General features: G+C 42.1%; 1 protein-coding gene and 1 long non-coding RNA gene across 4 annotated transcripts in view; one reads left to right on the top strand and one right to left on the bottom strand.

The window, feature by feature from the left end:
* The window catches only part of LOC122205813, a 149,889-nt gene that overhangs the window by 38,670 nt on the left and 91,197 nt on the right, over positions 1 to 20,022 (bottom strand). The window lies entirely within an intron of this gene.
* KRT23 (keratin 23) lies at positions 1,902 to 18,848 on the top strand. Its single transcript, XM_042914388.1, has 8 exons — positions 1,902 to 2,374; positions 9,113 to 9,195; positions 10,322 to 10,478; positions 11,539 to 11,700; positions 11,788 to 11,910; positions 14,859 to 15,079; positions 16,507 to 16,538; positions 17,945 to 18,848. The coding sequence occupies exons 1-8, from the start codon at positions 1,979 to 1,981 to the stop codon at positions 18,031 to 18,033; spliced, it is 1,263 nt and encodes a 420-aa protein (XP_042770322.1). The 5' UTR covers positions 1,902 to 1,978; the 3' UTR covers positions 18,034 to 18,848.

Here is a 20,022-nt window from a genome sequence, read left to right as displayed (position 1 = left end):
AGTGGACAAGCAGAGCTAGTGTACTTTAGGTAATTTTATTAGTATTTAGGAATGAGGTTGCCTTTACGACTCTCACCCCTGGGAGAGGCTTCTTCCTACTATCTGGTTTTACAACTCACACTCCCAAAAGGGGCAGGAGGTGATGACATCAGAAGACCAGAATTAAAATCCTAACTCTAAAAAGTTCATCACTGAGCTAACACACATTTATGAAATGCCTAGAAGCCAGACTCCGGTGCTTGAAAGATGGAAGACATAATCCCAGCTTTCGAGAAGCCTGCAGTCCCAGAGGAGTGCAGAGTTACGTGATGAGTGAAGAACGGGGTGGAGTCAGGGAGGTGGCTGGGCCCGAGCAGGGGCTCCCGGCTTCCACAGTGGGGCGGGGATCCTAAACTCTCTGCCCCTCTGGAAGATCTTAAGAACAGAAGAGGTGGTTTCTTCATGGGTGGGGCACCCAACCCGTGCAGGAAAATTCAGAAAACAATTGTGGAAAAAGATAACCCTCGAACTACGTCTGGAAGTCAGGGGAGCTGTTACAGGCAGTAAGGCAGTGAGTATCCAAGCACAGACCAAGGCAGTGACACCCACAAATTCATGTGCACGTGCAATACATTGCACATGCAAATCAGCTCTCAATCACTGACCTCCATGAGCCCCTGATTCTTTATCTGTAAAATGGGGACAATAACCCTTGTGTGGCTACATCAAGAGCTGTTGCTCGCGTTAAATAAACACCACCAAAGCGCTGTGTAAACTGGGAAGTCCCATTATCACCATGATGATGGGACTCTGTCAAGATTCAACTCAAGGATGACACTGCTATGTGGTGGAAAGAATCCCACCCTGGCTTTGCCACTAACCCACGATCTATCCTCTGCCACACCCCGGCCTCAGTTTTCTTCATCTGCAAGTCAGTGGTTTGGATGGAGCTACACTAAAGTCCCTTCCAATGTTGCCATTTTATTTCAAAGTCCCTTTTAAATTGCTAGCAATTAGCACATGGCTCCCCGCCCCCAGACTATCTCTTTATTCATTCTTAACCTTTACCTTGGCAGACGAAGCATAAGATTCATCAAGCACATTAGACAACCCCTGGCATATTTCCTGTTTTCCTCCATCCCCCCTGCAGGTCACGGACACACGGAAACCAGGCTTTTCAGGGCTCAGCTGGGACACGGCTGCTGGCCAGTTAACAAAGGCTGCATTTCTCCCAGGGGCCAAGGAAGTCCGGTGTAGGCCCGGTTGTTTGGATTTGAGGTGTGCTGGGGATGAAAGGCACCCTGGGAGCGGAAGGCTCGGTCATTCATTCATTAATTATAATTGACGGTTTGTTCTTAAGAATGATCCTTTGAAATTACTTTCCATCAAACAGTGACTGCCACAAAGGCATCAGATATTCAGAACATTCTCCATTTCCTCAGCATGAGTATTTTCATTCTAGGACCTGAGATTCTGATCTGGCTCTTCCCTTGGGAGTCTCTCCCACCCTCGCTTTAGAGGTGGGGTTTGTTTACTTGGGGCTGGCGGAGAGGGCATGTGTGTCAGTGTGATTAATGTCTCCTTTTTAAAAGGAAATCTATACTACACCAAATAACCTTTTTGTAGACTTCAGTCTGACCGTTTTCAGATAAGTGGACAATAGAAAAATTCCACGGAAAGGTTAGAAAAACACCTGAGACTAGTACCCACCTAATGTTGTGGGCCACACCTCTGGGTTACAACTGGAAGGGAGAAGCAAACTGGTATATTGATGTGGCTCTAAACAACAACAATGTGTGTGAAGGCCCAGGGGCATTTCGGGATTGACCAAGAGGAAACACATGTTGCACAATGATACGATCTTGTTGGTACAGTTGTCAGAGAAGGGAACTCCCACAGCAAAGGGCATAAAACCATCCGGAGCAGTCTGGGGCGGCTCAGTTCTGCAGCGCCAGGGAGCGGAGCAGAGCCCGGCCCTGCACCAAACACAGATGGGACCATGATCTCCAGCCACAACTTTAGCCAGACCCTCTCAGGCTCCTTCCATGGCACAGGAGGCAGCTGGGGCCAGCTGGGGAGCTTCCCTCGGGCTCCCAGTGTCCACGGGGGTGCCGGGGGCGTCCGCGTCTCCCTTTCCTTCAGCTCGCCAAGCTGCCTGCCTCCTGGAGGGTCTTGGGGATCCAGAAGAGGCAATTCCCTCCCAGGCAGGAATGGGAAGGAGATGATGCAGAACCTCAATGACCGCCTGGCCTCCTACCTGGAGAAGGTACGTGCCCTGGAGGAGGCCAACGAGCAGCTCGAGAGTCGCATCCTGAAATGGCATGAGCAGAGAGATCCTGGCAGTAAGCAAAATTACTCCCAGTATGAGGAAAACATCAGCCACCTGCAGGAGCAGGTAAGATCCTGGGTGACCCTGGAACTCGAGAGGGGCTGCGTTTCCAGAGAGCCGTGGGAGGAGAAATAGGTACAAAAGACAATTTCCAGGAATATGGCAAAACAGCTTAAAGTCATTGTGAACAAAGGTATTTGAGGATATTTTCTTGCTATCCCTTTTGGACCCGGGAAACTCTGTTCTGTATATTTCATCTTCTATACACAAATTATGCAGAGAATCCAAAAAAATGCCAAAAGGCAACCAGCTACTGTCCAGTATCAGTTATGATCCAGCAATGTTATAGTAATGATAAGGGCTGGTATTCAACCTTCACGCTCAGTGCACAAGGCACAGGACAGCATTTACTTTCTCACTACAACAGTTCTGTTCCACCACAAAAGTCCTGGTGACAGAGTGATGACCCACAGAAAGAAAAGCTGAGTTACGTTATTTTGGAGATCACACCTAAAAGCCGTCACTCCACTAGCCGGTACATTATTCTGACATCCCTGGATATTTCCTCTTGTGAGCTGCTAAAAGCTCTGAGTCCTTATTGCTTACAGTTCTGAAAAGGGCATATTGCTTGAAAAATAAGAATAATTAATTTACCCAATTAATTTATTTTTATTATATTCATAATAAAAATATGTCTATTGGAAAGGAAAAAAAAAAGAATAAAATGAGCATAATTTTTGGAATCTTACAGTAGGATGGGTAATGGAGACTTCTTTAAAAAAAAATTCAATCAGACATTTAAAAAGCTAGGCTTGGGGCACCTGGGTGGCTCAGTCGGTTGGGCATCTGACTTCGGCTCAGGTCATGATCTCGTGGTCCGTGAGTTCGAGCCCCGCGTCGGGCTCTGTGCTGACAGCTCAGAGCCTGGAGCCTGTTTCAGATTCTGTGTCTCCCTCTCTCTGACCCTCCCCCGTTCATGCTCTGTCTCTCTCTCTCTCAAAAATAAATAAATGTTAAAAAAAAATTTTTTTTTTTAAATAAAAAGCTAGGCTTATACCTTCTGGGATGTCTCATAACATTGGTTAGAAGTAGAGGGAATCCAGTTACCTCATAAGATTTTAAGTGTTTTTTTTTTTTTTTTTTTTTTTTTTTTTTTTTTTTTGAGAGAGAGACAGAAAGAGCACAAGTGTGGGAGGGGCAGAGAGAGGGGGAGAGAGGGAGAATCCCAAGCAGGCTCCGCACTGCCAGCACAGAGCCTGACATAGGGCTCAAACCCACAAAACCGTGAGATCATGACCTGAACTGAAACCAACAGTCAGACATTTAACCGATTGAGCCACCCAGGTATCCCATAAGATAATTTTTTAAAGCTATATAACTTCCCTCTTATGTAAAGCAGTCCCAGAAAATTCCCCAAAAGATCATAATTTAGCACATCCTAGAAAGGGCATCAAGGTTTCCAATATTATTCAGTGCTATTTTTCAACCTTTGGTCATCCTTACTTGAATGTAAGAAAGACCAATCAAGATAATATAAATCTGTCCTCATAATGAACCCTAATTATTGAATAATCAACCTAATAACTGACTGTGTAATTACCTTAACTATATAGTACATGGTTGTCTTTAGAAAAAAAACAAGGTGACTCAACAAACCTCATCATATATTTTTTTTAACTAATAAAAGCTGCTTTGGTTTTAGAATGGAGAATATAGAAGATTTTTGCAAATGGACAGTTGAGAACATAACTCCCAAAAGAAATGTGAGGTCAGACCTAGTCAAATAATTCACTGATTGTAGAGAGGAGGAGGGAACAGGAAAGAGGGAGGAAAACACGTATTGAGTGCTTATTATTTGCCAGCCGCCGTGTTGGATATTTTCATACACGTATCAGCACTATCTGAGAGCTCTCTGCCCTGATGGAAACATTCGATAGTACCTGATTCAATTCTTACAATGACGCTGTAAAAAGACTGAGGCTCAGAGTAGTGAAGCAGATACGAAAAGCCACCAGCGAGAGGCAGAGGTCGAATTCTAACCCAGATCTGTTTCTAATGGCCTCACAGTTTCCATACAGCATGGTGCTCACCTTGCCTATGTAATACAAAAATGGTACTGCTTGTTAATAAAGATAATGCATTACAATGGCATTGTTAATCATACAACACATTTCATAAACATTATCTCATTTTGTGAAGCAGGCATTTTCACCCCCAATTTATAGATGAGGAGACTGAGACTGCGTGGTTGCCCAAATTCTTTGGAACAGGATTGAGAAAAGGAGCAGGTGGCTTGCCCACTCTCCGGGTGGCCCAGGATCCTGGGTTCTGGGTTACAAATTAAATTCAGGTTTGAATTCCACTCTTTTCTGGATTTCTTACTTCAGTTGTTTTTTTTTCATGTTTGAAGAAAACAACTCTTTGACGTTGAGGTTGTTCTATCTGTCCCAATCTCCCCTGATTGCAGGCGAGAAAAGAGAGACCCAAAGATACAACAACCCACAACAACCAGGGGCTGACCCCTTCCCAGGCCTTGATGAAATAGATATGGTACTCTTCCCGTCCCCACCTCAGGGGTCTTAAATGTTACTCAAAAAGTCTTTCAGAGGTGCCTGGGTGGCTCAGTCGGTTAAGCATCTGACTTCAGCTCAGGTCATGACCTTACCACTCGTGAGTTCAATCCCTGTGTCAGGCTCTGTGCTGACAGCTCAGAGCCTGGAGCCTGCTTCAGGTTCTGTGCCTCTCTCCCTCTCTGCCCCTCCCCCACTTGTGCTCTGTCTCTCTCTCTCTCAAACATAAACACTAAAAACAATTTTTTAAAAAAGTATTTTAAAAATGAACTCAAAAATTAATCCAACCCTCTTGAAACACCGAGTCAGATATAGCCATAAGGATATGTGTATTTTAGAAAGGCTCTCAATAGTACTCTATTTGGTACTGTGGTTTACAATCAAAAATTCTATTTTCCTCTTCCTGGGATGAGATTACACACCCTGGAGCAGCAATGCTGTATTAATACACCGACTAGATCCTCTTAAAAGAATGAACTCAGAGCCTTGGGGGAGGATCCAGGTGATTAACTACAACACACAATGCAAAACCTACGCTTCACATATTATTTCTCAATCTGTCCTCATCATCCATTCATCACTGTGAAGGATGTCTCAGAAAGAGTGGCTGTATCATAAAATTGCATCAAGTAAGCCTGAACTGGGGAAGTGTTTTTGATATTTAAATGTGCTCTATGGAAGGAAAAATAAGATAAAAACGGAGAGGGAGGCAAACCATAAGAGACTCTTAAATACAGAGAACAAACTGAGGGTTGCTGGACGGCTGTTGGGTGAGGGGTGAGGGGTGGGCTCAATGGGGGATGGGCATTGAGGAGAGCACTTGCTGAGATGAGCACTGGGTTTCATATGTAAGCGATGAATCACTGGGTTCAACTCCTGAAACCAATACTACACTGTATGTTAACTAACTTGAATTTAAATAAATACATTTAAACAAACAAACAAACAAATAAATAAACAAGCAAGCTCTAGATCAAGTGCACTTCAGAAGTTACCATTCATGTACTCTGAGAAGGATGCTGGCTGGGGGAATCAGACTCTTGATGTGGGGGTTGCAACAGATAAAGCATCAGTTTAACCCAGAAAAGCCAAATAAGCCCCCAGACAGCATTTTGGATTTTCTGATTCCATGGCGGGGAATAGTGTTTGGTTTCTCTGGATGTCTCTGATGATCCTGTCACCTCAGTAACCAGGGTCCCCAGGCCCTTGTGGATGGAGCCTCTTCTCATTTCCTATGAGCTTAGATAGCATAGCACAAGGAGTAAAGAGCCTGGAAGGAAAAGCATTGATTGGTATGAGAGTCCCTAAGCAGCACTTACAGAGGGGAGACCAGGAAATATCTACAGAATCCTTTTTTGGAGCAAAGGAAGTAGTCAGAGTACCACTTGGAATCCACTGGAAGAAAGAAGTTGGGCAGGAGCCTGGCTATCTCCCGCCACAAACAACAGAACTTTGGGGATGCATCTCAAAACATACAGAACCTGGCCTTTATCCAGCACAGACATTGGCTCGAGTTACGAAAGTGCCAACTTTTTTCTTTCTTTCTTTCCTCTTTAACTATATTCCTTATGCTGTACTTTTCATCCCCATGACTTATTTATTTTACAACTGGAAGTTTGTATCTCTTAATCCCATTTGCCTACTTCACCCACTCCCCTCCGCCCCTCCTCTGGAAACCACCAGTTGGTTCCCTGCATTTACGAGTCCATTTCTGTTTGTTTTCTTTATTCTTTATTTCTTATCGCTTCTCGGCCTTTTGGCTAAGATCAAGTGTATTCTTTATTTCTTTATTTATTGTCTTTTAGATTCCCTATGTAAGTGAAATCATACGGTATTTGACTTCTTCCTTATTTCTATGGTATTTTTCTGTCTGACTTATTTCACCTAGCATATATCCTCTAGGTCCACCCATGTCATCACAGAGGATATCATTCTTTTTATTGTTTAGTAGCATTCCATTGTATATATCTAGCACATCTTCTGTATCCATTCATCTATTGATGGACACTTACGTTGGTTCTCGGCTATTATAAATAATGCTGCAATGAACACAGAGGTGCATACATCTTTTCAAGTTAGTGTTTTTTTTGTTTTATTTTTTTCAGGTAAATATCCAGAAGTGGAATTACTGGGTCATACGGCATTTCTATTTCTAATTTTTGAGGAACCTCCATACTGTTTTCCACTGTGTCTGTACTAATTTACATTCCCACTCACAGTGCACGAAGGTTCCCTTTTCCCCACATCTGCTCCAACACTTATTATATCTTGTCTTTCTGATGCTAGCCAATTCTGACTGGTGTGAGGTATTATCTTATTGTGGTTTTGATTTGCGTTTCCCTGATGATGAGTGATGTAGAGCATTTTTTCGTGTGTCTATTGGCCATCTGGATGTCTTCTCAAAAGCTCTTTCATAAAAAAAAAAATTAAACACTTTAAATTTTTCTAAATTAATTTAGTTTCAACTAATTTTTCAGTGTCTACAGTATGCCCAGAATATGCTAAGTACGTCATGACATTTTATTTAATCGCTTCCAATCTAATCCTCATAACTCTTTGATAAAGTGGCTACTATGATTATTATTGCCATTTTATGGATGAAGAAACTGATACTTGGCAAGCTCACTCAGCTAGCAGGTGATAGGGTGGGACCCCAGACCCTGCTTTTTGAGTTCCAGACTCAGGAGTGTTATCACCACCTCTGAATCTTGCTATTGTGCATTCATGATGCCAAATTCCAAGCAACCAGTGGAGCTTTGAATAGGATCAGATTTTGAAAAGGTGTCTTTGTATTGAGGTATGACTTTATCCTAAGGAAATCTTTTCTAAATAAAGGAATTATCTGTTTAAATACGATGGGAATGTCACAGAATTTTCTGTCTCCAACTACATCACAGAAGTTTAGAGCTAGGACCTCTAAGGTCAACTCGTTCTAGTGCAAACTCCTTATTTAACAGACAATGAAATTGAAACCCAAGGGACAGTGTGACTGGCCTGAGTTCATGCCAATGGTGAGTAATAGGAAGTTAAAAGAAAACCGCCAGTTCCTAGTTCAGCACAATACTTGGTACAAAAGTAGTATTATACTTTTGACATTGAGACATCGTCTCCTCAATTTTCCTAAAGATGGTGACATACATCAAATGTGCAATACTCCCCTAGTCACCACTACCTAGAAGAGTTTACAAATCATACACGTACACACAACTGCTCGGGTAGGAACTTTCAACAGCAGTTTTTATTTAATGTTAAAAAGTGTATGAACATCTAGTGAAAGTCTTAAATAGAGGCCTTAACACAGCTGAAGTTTATTAAGCTGCTAAAAAGTTATTTCACTCAATATTTTAATAGATACAATTGGGGCATTCTCATCATAGAAGAGCTTACAAACACGTACGCATACCTAAAAGTTATGGGCATGGCTATCACCACTTTGGACAAAAAATAATTGTGGCATGTGATGACTATTACAAAATTCATTTAAAATTAGTTTGACAAACATATACCAGTGATAATTTTGGTACTTCGCTCAGTGATCTGAAACATGAATGCTACCACGAGGAAGAATTATGTTCATCTAAAATAACTAATGCACTTTAAGGGAGCCAACCTAATATTCACAATAAGGCAGGATTGGAACTTAAACCTCTTTTAACATCTTCAGATGTGGATGAGCTGAAACAAAACACCAAAGGTATGTTTGCAGCACTAGCAAGTTAGAAGGCACTTTGAAGTGACTCTTCTTCCCTTTCCAATGTCATTTTTCCAACAGCGGCCTCAATTTTGGCCTCTCAAACTCAGTGTAAAAAAAGACAGCGAAGGGGCTGCGGGCCATATTCTTACTTTAAAATCATTCTGATGTTTTGTACCTCATAAGTGTTCAGTATTTATTGATTTAGTTATTTGTTGTTCCAATGCCAGAAAAAGAAATCATCTATGCTAACAAATCATATACCCAGAAAGTACAGGGTGGAAACGCACCTCTCCCATGGGAGGTATCTGATTTAAAAGCCTCTTTTTTTTTTTAATTTATTTTGAGAGAGAGAGAGAGAGACAGAGTGAGCAGGGGAGGGGCAGAGAGAGAGGGAGAGAGAATCCCAAGCAGGCTCTGTGTGAGACTCAAACTCATGAACTGTGAAATCATGACCGGAGCTGAAATCAAGAGCCAGATGCTTAACCAACCGAGCCACCCAGGAGCCCCTGACTTAAAAGACTCTTGATGCATGTTTTCCAGATCATGGATGGCAAGCAGACCAACGCTCAGATCACTCTTCTCATTGACAATGCCAGGATGGCAGTGGATGACTTCGGCCTCAAGTAAGTTCCTTCTTCACTGTATTGTGGGGAATTGTCATTTGCTGTTTTTGTTTTGTTTTGTTTTGTTTTGTTTTGGGGGTTCATCTTGTTTTTGTTTTCTAAAGGAATTAACTTATCTCGCCATTAGCCACGTGTAATATCTTTAAAAGAGAATTAAAAAGGCATAATAACAAATACTTGAATGGACCCTACTTTAAACAAACTAGATATAAAATACACTTTTGAGCATGGGGAAATTTGAATATGAACCAAGAATCAGATGATGTTAAAGAGCTATTATTAGCTCTGCAGGTGTGATAATGTTATGCTTATTTAGAAAACTTTTGTTTTCATTTTTTTCTCTTATTTTAATTCCAGTATAGTTAACATACAGCTTTACATTAGTTTTGGGTGTACAATGTAGTGATTCAATACTTCCATACATCACCCAGTGCTCATCACAACAGGTGTCTTCCTTAATCCCCATCACCTATTTCCCCCATCCCCCACCCCAATCCCCTCTGGTGACCATCAACGTGTTCTCCATAGTTAAGAGTCTGCTCATCACTTAGATAACATTTAGCTTCATTCTTAATGAAAATTCTTGTTTTAAAAAGATGTATTCCTGAGACACCTGTGGGCTCAGTCAGTTAAGCATCTGACTTTGACTTAGGTCATGATCTCATGGTTCATGTGTTCGAGCCCCATGTTGGGCTCTGTGCTGACAGCTCAGAGCCTGGAGCCTGCTTCGGGTTCTGTGTCTACCTCTCTCTCTGTTCCTCCCCGACTCGTGCTCTCTCTCTCTCTCAGAAATAAACATTAAAAAAATTTTTTAAAATGTATTCCTAAGTATTTAGAGGTGAAATGTCATAATGCCTATAGTTTAGGTTAAAATACAAAATAGAGTATAGACGAAGCAAATTGTTAAGAGTTACTAAATCTAATTGATGGGTATATGGCTGTTTATTATTTCATCTTCTCTAATTAAAAAACAAATAAACAAACAAACATTGAGTCACCATCACAGAAAAACCTGCATGAAACAGACATATGAGGGATAAGAGATTCACCTCTAAATGAAGGTGAATCCTTACAAAGCCGCGGCCTTCCAACGACAGGTGTATTCTTCTCTTCCTTCCAACCAAAGGTACGAAAATGAACACTCCTTCAAGAAAGATTTGGAAATTGAAGTTGAAGGTCTCCGAAAGACCTTGGATGATCTGACCATTGTCACAACAGATCTGGAACAGGAGGTTGAGGGGATGAGGAAAGAGCTCATTCTCATGAAGAAGCGCCATGAGCAGGTAGGACTCCCTAGGAGCCCCTGGTAACCAGCACAGCTCTTAATCTGCACGTTCAGATGACTTAATAGCCACAGAAAAACCTACCATCTGAATGCTAGTCCTAGAATAGAAACATCTAATTTTTCCAGCTTCAAGGTTGTCTATGCAGTGTCAGATCCAATAGCCAAAATAAAATCACAACTGATGATAAATCAGCCAATAATTTTGCTAATATACAATGATTATCCAGACTTGTTTGTTAGTATGATACCGTAAGAATAAATGCGTGAGGTTGAACTTCCTTCATTGACCCAACGTACAGCAAATTGGGGGACAGTAGAATGAAGAGAATCTGCCACTGACCAAGGTAAATAAAACTAGTGACAAAAACGAAGAATCTTAATTTCCAGAACCATGTAACTAACTTTGAAGAGGTTACATTCCATCTAAAGCCCCTGAGACTCTGATGCAATATGAGGAAAGCAATCCCCGTTTTAGGCAAACAAAATTGCTTATGAACATCAAAGGGCCTCAATTATGAAGAGCTGGTGAGACAATGACTTAATTAAACGTTTCCTACGGTTTCTTGGTTTTCATGATATCCTATGGGTGTCAACCCTATGGAATCATAATACGTGGCCAAGACGTTAAAAGTCTTTATACCTTTTGGCTTTGGGTTGCTAAACTGCTTCCCCAAAGCAGTAGTCTACAAACTGAAATGTTCAACTGTTGAATTGTGCCATCATTTCACCTACGAATGTGTGCTGAAGAGTATTTTATGTGCTACAGAAGCAGAATTCTTTGCGAAACATTTTCAACCAGGGATTAAGTCAGTAATCACAGAGGCCATTTGATTACCTATCTAGTGTTATTTTTTATTTTATGGAGTTATAATAGAAAAAAGAATATATGTTTTGTCATCAACAAATAATACCTAAGAAGCCAAACCAAACCAATAAAAGAATAACAACCACATAAGCTGAATTTTTAAAAGATCTGTTAACTGCTGCCAATCAACACACTTCTGGCCTTCTGATTCTCACAGCCGATTCATTTTTTTTTTTTTTCTGTTATTAAACAGGAAATGATAGAACGTCATGTGCCAAATGACTTCAAGGTCAATGTGAAGGTGGATGCAACTCCAGGAGAGGATCTAATTAAGATCCTGGAGGATATGAGACAGGAATATGAGTTTATAATAAAGAAGAAGCATCAAGAGTTGGACACTTGGTATAAAGAGCAGGTAAAGAAAAGGGGCTCAGACTTCCCAAAGGTTCCATTTCCATGTGGTCCCAATGCCAATGCCTCTGCCCTTTGCTTGGTCTCGCAGTCAGCAGCCATGGCGCAAGAAGTGGCCAGTCCAGCAGCTGTGCCAAGTAGCCAAAGTGACATCCATGAGCTGAAGCGCACTTTCCAGGCCCTGGAGATTGACCTGCAGGCGCAGTGCCACAGGGTGAGTCTGAGGAAAATCCTGGGTCAGGTCCCGCCTCTTCGACAGAACCTCTCGTGACCTCTCTCCTGGGCTCATCTCCCCAACTCCCTTGGGACATCTCTCACTTCCCACTTTCCATCCAAATTGCTCATGATGAGCATGATAATGAGAGCTATCATTTACCGCCGTGTCCACAATGTGCCACATGGTACGTCAGGGGGTTCATTATGTTAACTGTCATCAAACCTCACATTAACCTTTCCAGGCAGGTCTTTGTGTTCTCATTTTAGAGATGAGAAAACAAAAGTTCCAAACAGTTAAGTAAATTGGCCAAGGTCACATAGATAGTAAGTGGCCAGTGGTGAAGCCACCTGGTATTTGGGGGCAGGTGCGGGAGTCTAGGAGGCCCTCATAATCTCTACCAGCGCTCTCCCCGCTCGGCAACCAGGCCGCCCCCTGAAACCCCAGTAAAAAGAAATCCTGGTGCCAAAATGAATTGGTGGCAAATCCAGGCCTGGCTCACTCCGAAGTACCACTCTGTTCATTATGTATATGTCTTATCACCCAGTGAACTATAAATTCTTATATATAAATCATTTCTAGAATTTTCATGGTTTTTAGTAAAATGCTTTGTATGAAGCGTCACAAGCACTCAAGATTCATTAAATAAAATCTATCATTTGATTACCTTTGTAGCCTATCCAAATCTTCTGATCATTCATCAATATCATTTCCAAGGGCTACTCTGCCCTTGGTCTTAAGGAGAAATCACTGGTTTATTCTGTTGCAGATGCACATGGTAAATTACTGTTATGTTTTAGGAATAAGTGACGGTAAACAGACATTTAAAATGTACACTGTCAAGGTGATAATAATGAGCAAAGAAATAATTACAGTGTTTTATAGTTTTCAAAACATTTAGACATGCAGTATTTCACAACAACCCTGTGAGGTCAGCAAAACATTTATATCCATTTTCATTCATTCTACCATCTGCTACTGTTCTGAGTGCTGAGGATTCTACAATAAGGGAGTTGACACTCTAGTGGGGATGACAGTCAATAAAGGCACAGATCATCAAAATATGTAGTATGTGAGATGGCAAAAAGTGCTGCCAATAAATAAAGCATGGCAGGGCGAGGTCAGGCATTCTGGAGTGCGGGACTGCCATTTTAAACAAGGTGCTCAGGAAAGGTTTCACTGTTAAGGCGACAGTTGAAGTGGTAAGAAGGCGCATCATGTGGCAATAGAGAGGGGGCTCCAGGGGGAGAGAACAGTAACTGCGAAAGCCATGATGTACAGGTGCGTGGGTCGGGTTGGAGGATCAGTAGGGAAGCCAATGTGGCTGTAGTAAATGAACAAAGGGAAGAAAAAAGGAGAAAAGAGGAGGGAAGGGAAGGGGAGGCCACTGGGGTAACAGTGGAGTCAGACTGCGCAGCCTTCACCCTCAGAGGGAGGTCAAGAGGAATTTAGAACAGCAGATATGGACAATTCTTCAAGGAGCTTTGCTATAGGTGAAGGGGAGCAGAGAAATCGGATGACAGCTGAAGGCAGATAAGGAGTCAAGAGAACAATTTTAAGATGGGAGAAATTACTCTATTTGACAGATGGGAAGAAGCCGGTAGAGAGGAAAATACAGGTGATGCAAGACAGCGGGCAACGGCTGAAATGACTGGAGAACAGACAGCTCGTGCCAGGTACCAGGAGGGGAGTGAGAACCTGGTACCAGGGGGGCACTGAGAACCTGGAAGCAGATACACGTGGGTGGAAATAATGGTGGGAGCCTGTGGGAATCCTCTCCTGACGGCTTTCATTTCCGTAACAACATAGGAAGTGAGGCCCTGGGCTGAGAGACAGGAGAGGGAAGGCAGCAGCCCTTTGGGAGAACAGGAGAGGGAGAGGAGCAGAGCAGGCGGCATGAAGGGGCCCCCTGAAAGTTAGCAGCTGTGATAAAGTGAGAGCATCCAGCAGAGTCAGGGATTTCTCCTGAAGATTAAAGTTCTGCGCTCCAGAAAAGCAGGTGGTAAATCCAAACAGAGCAGGGATTTAAGTCAGTTCTCTGTATCCTAGAGCAGAAACTTCAATGTGCAGCTTTTAAAATTTCCTCAAAAATGACAACCTGTTACCATTGTCATCATCAATAAGCATGGCTTGGGACTATGGTTGCCAGACTGACCAAAATTAAAATACAGGACATCCCATTAAATTTGAATTTAGGGGGCACCTGGGTGGCTCAGTCGGTTGGTTGAGTGTCCAGCTTTAGCTCAGGTCATGATCTCGCAGTTCATGAGTTCAAGCTCCACACGCGGCTCACTGCTGTCAGCCTGTCAGCGCAGAGCCCTCTTCGGATCCTCTGTCCCCCTCTCTCTGCCCCTCCCTGACTTGCACTCTCCCAAAAATAAAAACAAAAAATTTGAATTTTGGATACGCAGCACAGTTTTGGTTTTTTTTAGTGTAAGTATATCCCATGCAATATTGAGGCAATTTTTAGGATATACATGTACTAAAAAATTACTCGTCGCTCGTCTGAGATTCAAATATAACGAGGTGCCCCCTATTTTATCTGGCACCCCTACTTGAAACCCTTCTCTGAAGACACAAAGAGACAGGGGTCCCAGTTGCTATTTCCCCAGGAGGTTTATATTAGGCCAGAGATAAAATGGGCATATGCTCAATCGCGAAAGAGCAGCACATACAGTAAACGCTACAGGAATGCGGCAAAGTTGCCAAGAGCTCCCTGACACAAAGAAATGCCCATAAAATGGGCTTCAGAAGTCCTGACTCTAGTCCACTCCTCACTGCCCAAGCCCCAACCCTGGAGTCAGCCAGCTGCCCACCTTTGCACCCCCGGCAGCCACCAAGACACCTAGCAGAGTGGTCGGTGTGTTGTAACTACTCAACCAGCACACATTGTTCAATCTATCAAGCCATCGGTCAGTTAGTACAAGAAACCTCGTTTCCTCTTTCAGAAATCTGCTCTAGAGAACATGCTGTCAGAGACCCAGTCCCAGTACTCCTGCCAGCTCCGGGACATGCAATACGTCATCTCCCACTATGAGGATGAACTGACACAGCTACGCCATGACCTGGAGCGGCAGAACAATGAATACAAGGTCCTCCTGGGCATCAAGACCCACCTGGAGAAGGAAATCGCCACCTACCACCAGCTCCTGGAGGGAGAGAGCGAGGGGTAAGGCAAAGGCCGGCTGGGGAGGAGGACGAAAAGGGCACTGAGTTTCTGTGTATGCATTCATATACCTCATACCTGTTATGCCTGTTAGCGAGCATCACTCCAGAGAAAGAAAGGTTTGTGATGAATTTCTTCTGGATATTTAACATCAGGTTGTATTTAAGTAGCATATGTCAATCAATCAGCTATTACTCCCAAGACACTAAGATTTAAGGTCCATCGTTAAAATTAATATATTAAGATCTCTAGAAAGAAACTAAGGGGGCAAACTGGGCGGCTCAGTAAGCTAAGCATCTGACTCATGATTTTGGCTCAGATCATGATCTCATGGTTCATGAGATCGAGCCTCTCGTGGGGCTCTGTGCTGACTGCAGAGTCCGCTTGAGATTCTCTCTTCCTCTCTCTCTGTCCCTCCCTCTCTCTGTCTCTCTCGCTCTTACTCTCTCTCAAAATAAATAAACTTAGAAAGAAAAAAAAGAAACAACTAGGAAGGCTTGACTATAGTGTTTCCCACTGGAAATGTATACAATTTTGGTTCTGGAAAAAAAAAAAAAAAAGGAAGGTTGGTGGAATATTTTAACCTGACAGCAGGAAAAGATTCATAAGAGATTGAGAAGTCTAGATTCTTCAATCCAGTATTTCCAACCAATTTAGGAAATGACAATAATTGTTCAGAAAAAAAAGGGCACATATATTCTATGACCCAAGAGAAAGGATGAGAAATTTTTTTAATGTTTATTTATTAATTTTGAGAGAGAGAGAGAGAGCACGAATAGGGGAGGGACAGAGAGAGAGAGGGAGAGAGAGAATCCCAAGCAGATTCTACAATGTCAGCACAGAGTCCAACACAGGGCTTGAACTCATGAACTGTGAGATCATGACCTGAGCCGAAATCAAGAGTTGGACACTTAACTAACTGAGCCACCCAGGAGTCCCAGAAAATTTTTTAAATACATAAATAGGGGGGCCCAGCTGGCTCTGTCGGTAAAGCATGTGGCTCTTGATCTCGGGGTCATAAGTTCGAGCCCCACTCTGGGTACAGAGATTGCTTAAGTAAACTCCAAAAAATAAAATAAATAAAAATACATAGACCAAATCTTGAACAGTCTGAAAAACAGTTCTAAGCTTCAAACCCAGACCCTGGAAAGGATCTCAGTCGAGGCAAATCCTGCAGCCAACTGAAACGATGGAGGTGGTTTGATAGACTTGTCTTGACCCTAGGGTCCATGTGAGGCCATACTCACTTTCTTCTGGATCCAGGAAGGTTTGCCCATGAACTCATGACCTTGAGACTACAGAGCTTGGACAATTATCCTCATTAAAGAGCTATGAATTTATAGGCAGGCAAAGGAAGTTAGTTCACCTTGAGGAGTTTTTATGATTGTTGCTAACGCTAAAATGAGCCGTAACTCTTATCATTTTTATAGGACGATGGAAGAATCAAAGTCAAGTGTGAAAGGTAAAAAAAAAGTCTTTTCATCATTTGAATTTTCTTTTTAAAAATTAATCAGCACGTTTATTAATTCCCTAGTAATCATAATCTTTACTGTACTCCCAAATATCTTGTGTTCAATTTTTATTTTACTCCCAAATGTCCAGGAATTTTTGAATGAACTTAAAGTAGATAACAGGAAAACAGGGAACTGTCAGTATTGTCTTCAATAATATATACGCAAGGTCTCTGCCAGCAATAAAGCAGATAGCAATGATCATTCACATTATTACATCTCTGTTAAGTTATGGAGTCTGTTTACTAAACTCCTAGGAAATTAAGAGAAAATGATTTCACATAATTTCCCAAACTATATTCTGTTGAACACTAGTGTTCCGTGAAACTTGTTGCATATTATGAAAGATGTGTTCCATGGACAGAAATGGTTGGGAATACCGTATACCACTATCCTCTTAATGAACAGCCATGCATTTCAGTAAGTTAAACATGGAACAGATACTGCTGTGGGGAAGAAAACAGGAAAGAGAAAGAAACAACAAAAGTTTTACTTGGCTTAACTCGGTGTTGCCAAATATCTTTGACCTGGGAACCCTATTTTCTCAGATTGCCTGTAACATCTCACAGAAAAGTTCTAAGAAGCCCCCATCTGGGACGAGCAGCACTTTTCTGATCAGTTTGTGGTAAAAGTGTTCTAAGGTATTAGAGATTCAGAGAGTCAGGGTTCTGGGCACCATCATGGGCAGCTTGTGTAACTGCTACCTCTTTGCAAGACATTGACAGATGGTCCTTCAGCCTCTCCTTATCATGTCCAGGGACAGGGAACTCATTACTTGATGGAGTGGCACAATCTACTGTTGGAGAGGTTTGATTTTTAACAAAGGTCTCCCCACGTCTCTATTAATTTCAAGTCTTCCCTTTGGTCTAGAATCAGTTTCCTGCCGTGTCAACAAAGCACATATTCAAATAAATCATAACTTTGAAAACAGTGGGCATGATAAACAGCCCTGGCTTCTCATCCACCCCTCATGCTTTCTAGATCTTTAAATGAGGTGCTCAGAATGGCATTTAATGCGCTGTTAGCTCATAGAATCTGTGGTACAAGTGGAACAAAAGCAGGAAGACCTCCTCCAGGATGTGTAGTCAGGGACTAGATTCTGTATCAGTCATGCCTAGGATGAAGGTCTTGGCCCCTAGAAGATGACACTATTCACACACCCTTGTTTCCTGGAGGGTGAAATGAAAAACTTTCCTTGGTGAGATCTCTTCCCCCTAGCAGAACCTGCCATATTGCTCAGGGATTATGTTGGAAGGGATGGAGAAGTTTCAGGTACTAAGAGCAGGGAAATAAAAATAAGTATTTCAGATGGTGGCAGGAGCATGATAGTGACCTCTTCATTGCCTTTTCCCTTCAGCATCTGCAGCTCCAAAGATCAAGGCCATCACACAGGAGAGCATCAACGGAAGAATAATTCTTTCTCAAGTGAATGAGATCCAAAAGTAGGCATAAAGCCAAAAAACGTTTCTGCCTATTGTAAGGGCTACTTTTCCCCAATAGAAATCTTTGCCCAGACATGATGGGTGAGTCCTAAGAGGTATCCTTGGAGTTTTCAATCTCAGAAACTTTTTCCCCCCTCTGGAACAATGTCACCAGACATTCCATAACAATATACTGCTGCACTTAATATACTGCTGCACTTTCTGAATCACAGTATGAGTTCATGAGCATAAAGCTCTACTTTACTACTACAGTCTTCAGATTGCCATCACTGTGTATCTGTTTTGTAGCCAATAAAACTTTACACCTGGTGCATCATGTCTTTGTTTATGTCACATCATATTTATGTCATTGTTATATCAATGTCTCATCCTAACAAGGGATTCTCTGGGCATTGTCCATGAAAGAAAGGGAGCTTAATGCTTTGAACATGTCTGCAGCAGCCAAACACTGGGCAGAATTGTTACCTTGCAGATATGCAACCAAGGGAAAGATGTGGCTCATGAGGCTCTCCACACCTCTGCCAGCAGAAGGGGGAAAACAGAGAAAGGGAGGCCTAAGAAAGCCTCGCTGAGAATGTAAGATGACCAAACAGTATTCTGTCTCACATACAGGCATACCTACATAACCTTAAGGGCCTAAAAGAAAGTTAAAGCTAGAAAAGGGAAGTCAGGGGCACCTGGGTGGCTCAGTCCATTAAGCATCTGCCTTCTGCCCAGGTCACGATCTCATTGGTTCATGCGTTCAACCCCTGGTAGAGCTCTCTGCTGTCCACACAGAGCCCGCTTCAGATCCTCTGTCCCCTTCTCTCTCTGCTCTTCCCCCACTGTTTCTCTCTCTCTCAAAAATAAATAAATAAAAACTTTAAAAAATATATTTAATTTTTTTTTAATGTTTATTTATTTTTGAGACAGAGAGAGGCACCACATAAACAGGGAGGGTCAGAGAGAGAGGGAGACACAGAATCCGAAACAGGCTCCAGGCTCTGAGCTGTCAGCACAGAGCCTGACGCGGGGCTCGAACTCACGGATCACGAGATCATGACCTGAGCTGAAGTCGGACGCTTAACCAACTGAGCCACCCAGGCGCCCCTAAAAAATATATTTAAAAAAAAGAAAAGGGAATTCAGAAAAAAAAATCCTCATTACAAACAGCCACTAAGACCCTAAAAGGGGCAATGACTTGTCTAAGATCTGAAATACAAATGTTAGGGTCCAGACTATTATGTTGAGGTGGAGTATGGGCTGATGCACAAAGACTATGCCCCTCTGTCCTCTCAAAAAGATGCTTTTTTTTCTCAAATTGTAGCAGTGTGAGCCATTGTTCCAAGACTGGTACAGAGGAGCAGTGCTGGAGAAAAGGAAGGCAGAAATCCATATATCTGCTAAGGTGTTACCGGAATGCTGTCCATGGAATTAACAATTCCAGGATATTCACAATTTAAGGGATCACAAGCACAGGCTAGTCAAACTCTCCCCTTTAACAGACAAATAAACTGAGACCCAGAACAACAAAGGCATTTTACTCAAACACTCACTGGATTGTTGCTGGTCTAAATCTAGCTCTCTCGACTGTTAACCAAAGTTAACACTTGTTAAACTAAAAGTGGTATGAAGTAGTTCCACTGTCATCTACCACATTGGCAATGCCCCATATGTTTTTTTCTCTGTTTTAATACTTTCTTGGAAAGGATTGCTTTTGATGTTTCCTGAACGAGGCATCTGTTAAAACTGAACTGGTCTTCCCTTTAAGCAATAATTGGTGTTTCTTATTCTTAATGTCCAAATAATGGAAAACCGACCCCTAACAATCTGAAATTAGATAAGAGGAACCTGGGATGATCACATTATTACAAAAATGTTTATTGTTAATTCTCTGAAGTAAAAATATAAATTTATCTTTACTATGTGATTACATCAAAGAATCTCAAAAATAACCGGCACACTAAGACTGTCAATGAGTTTTCTTTGCATAGTATTTGTCTGTGGAGACATT

Source organism: Panthera leo, chromosome E1 (genome assembly GCF_018350215.1).
Source record: "Panthera leo isolate Ple1 chromosome E1, P.leo_Ple1_pat1.1, whole genome shotgun sequence".
Lineage (NCBI taxonomy): Eukaryota > Metazoa > Chordata > Mammalia > Carnivora > Felidae > Panthera > Panthera leo.
Note: the sequence above shows the minus strand (reverse complement) of the source record. Positions and strands in the feature narration are given on the sequence as shown.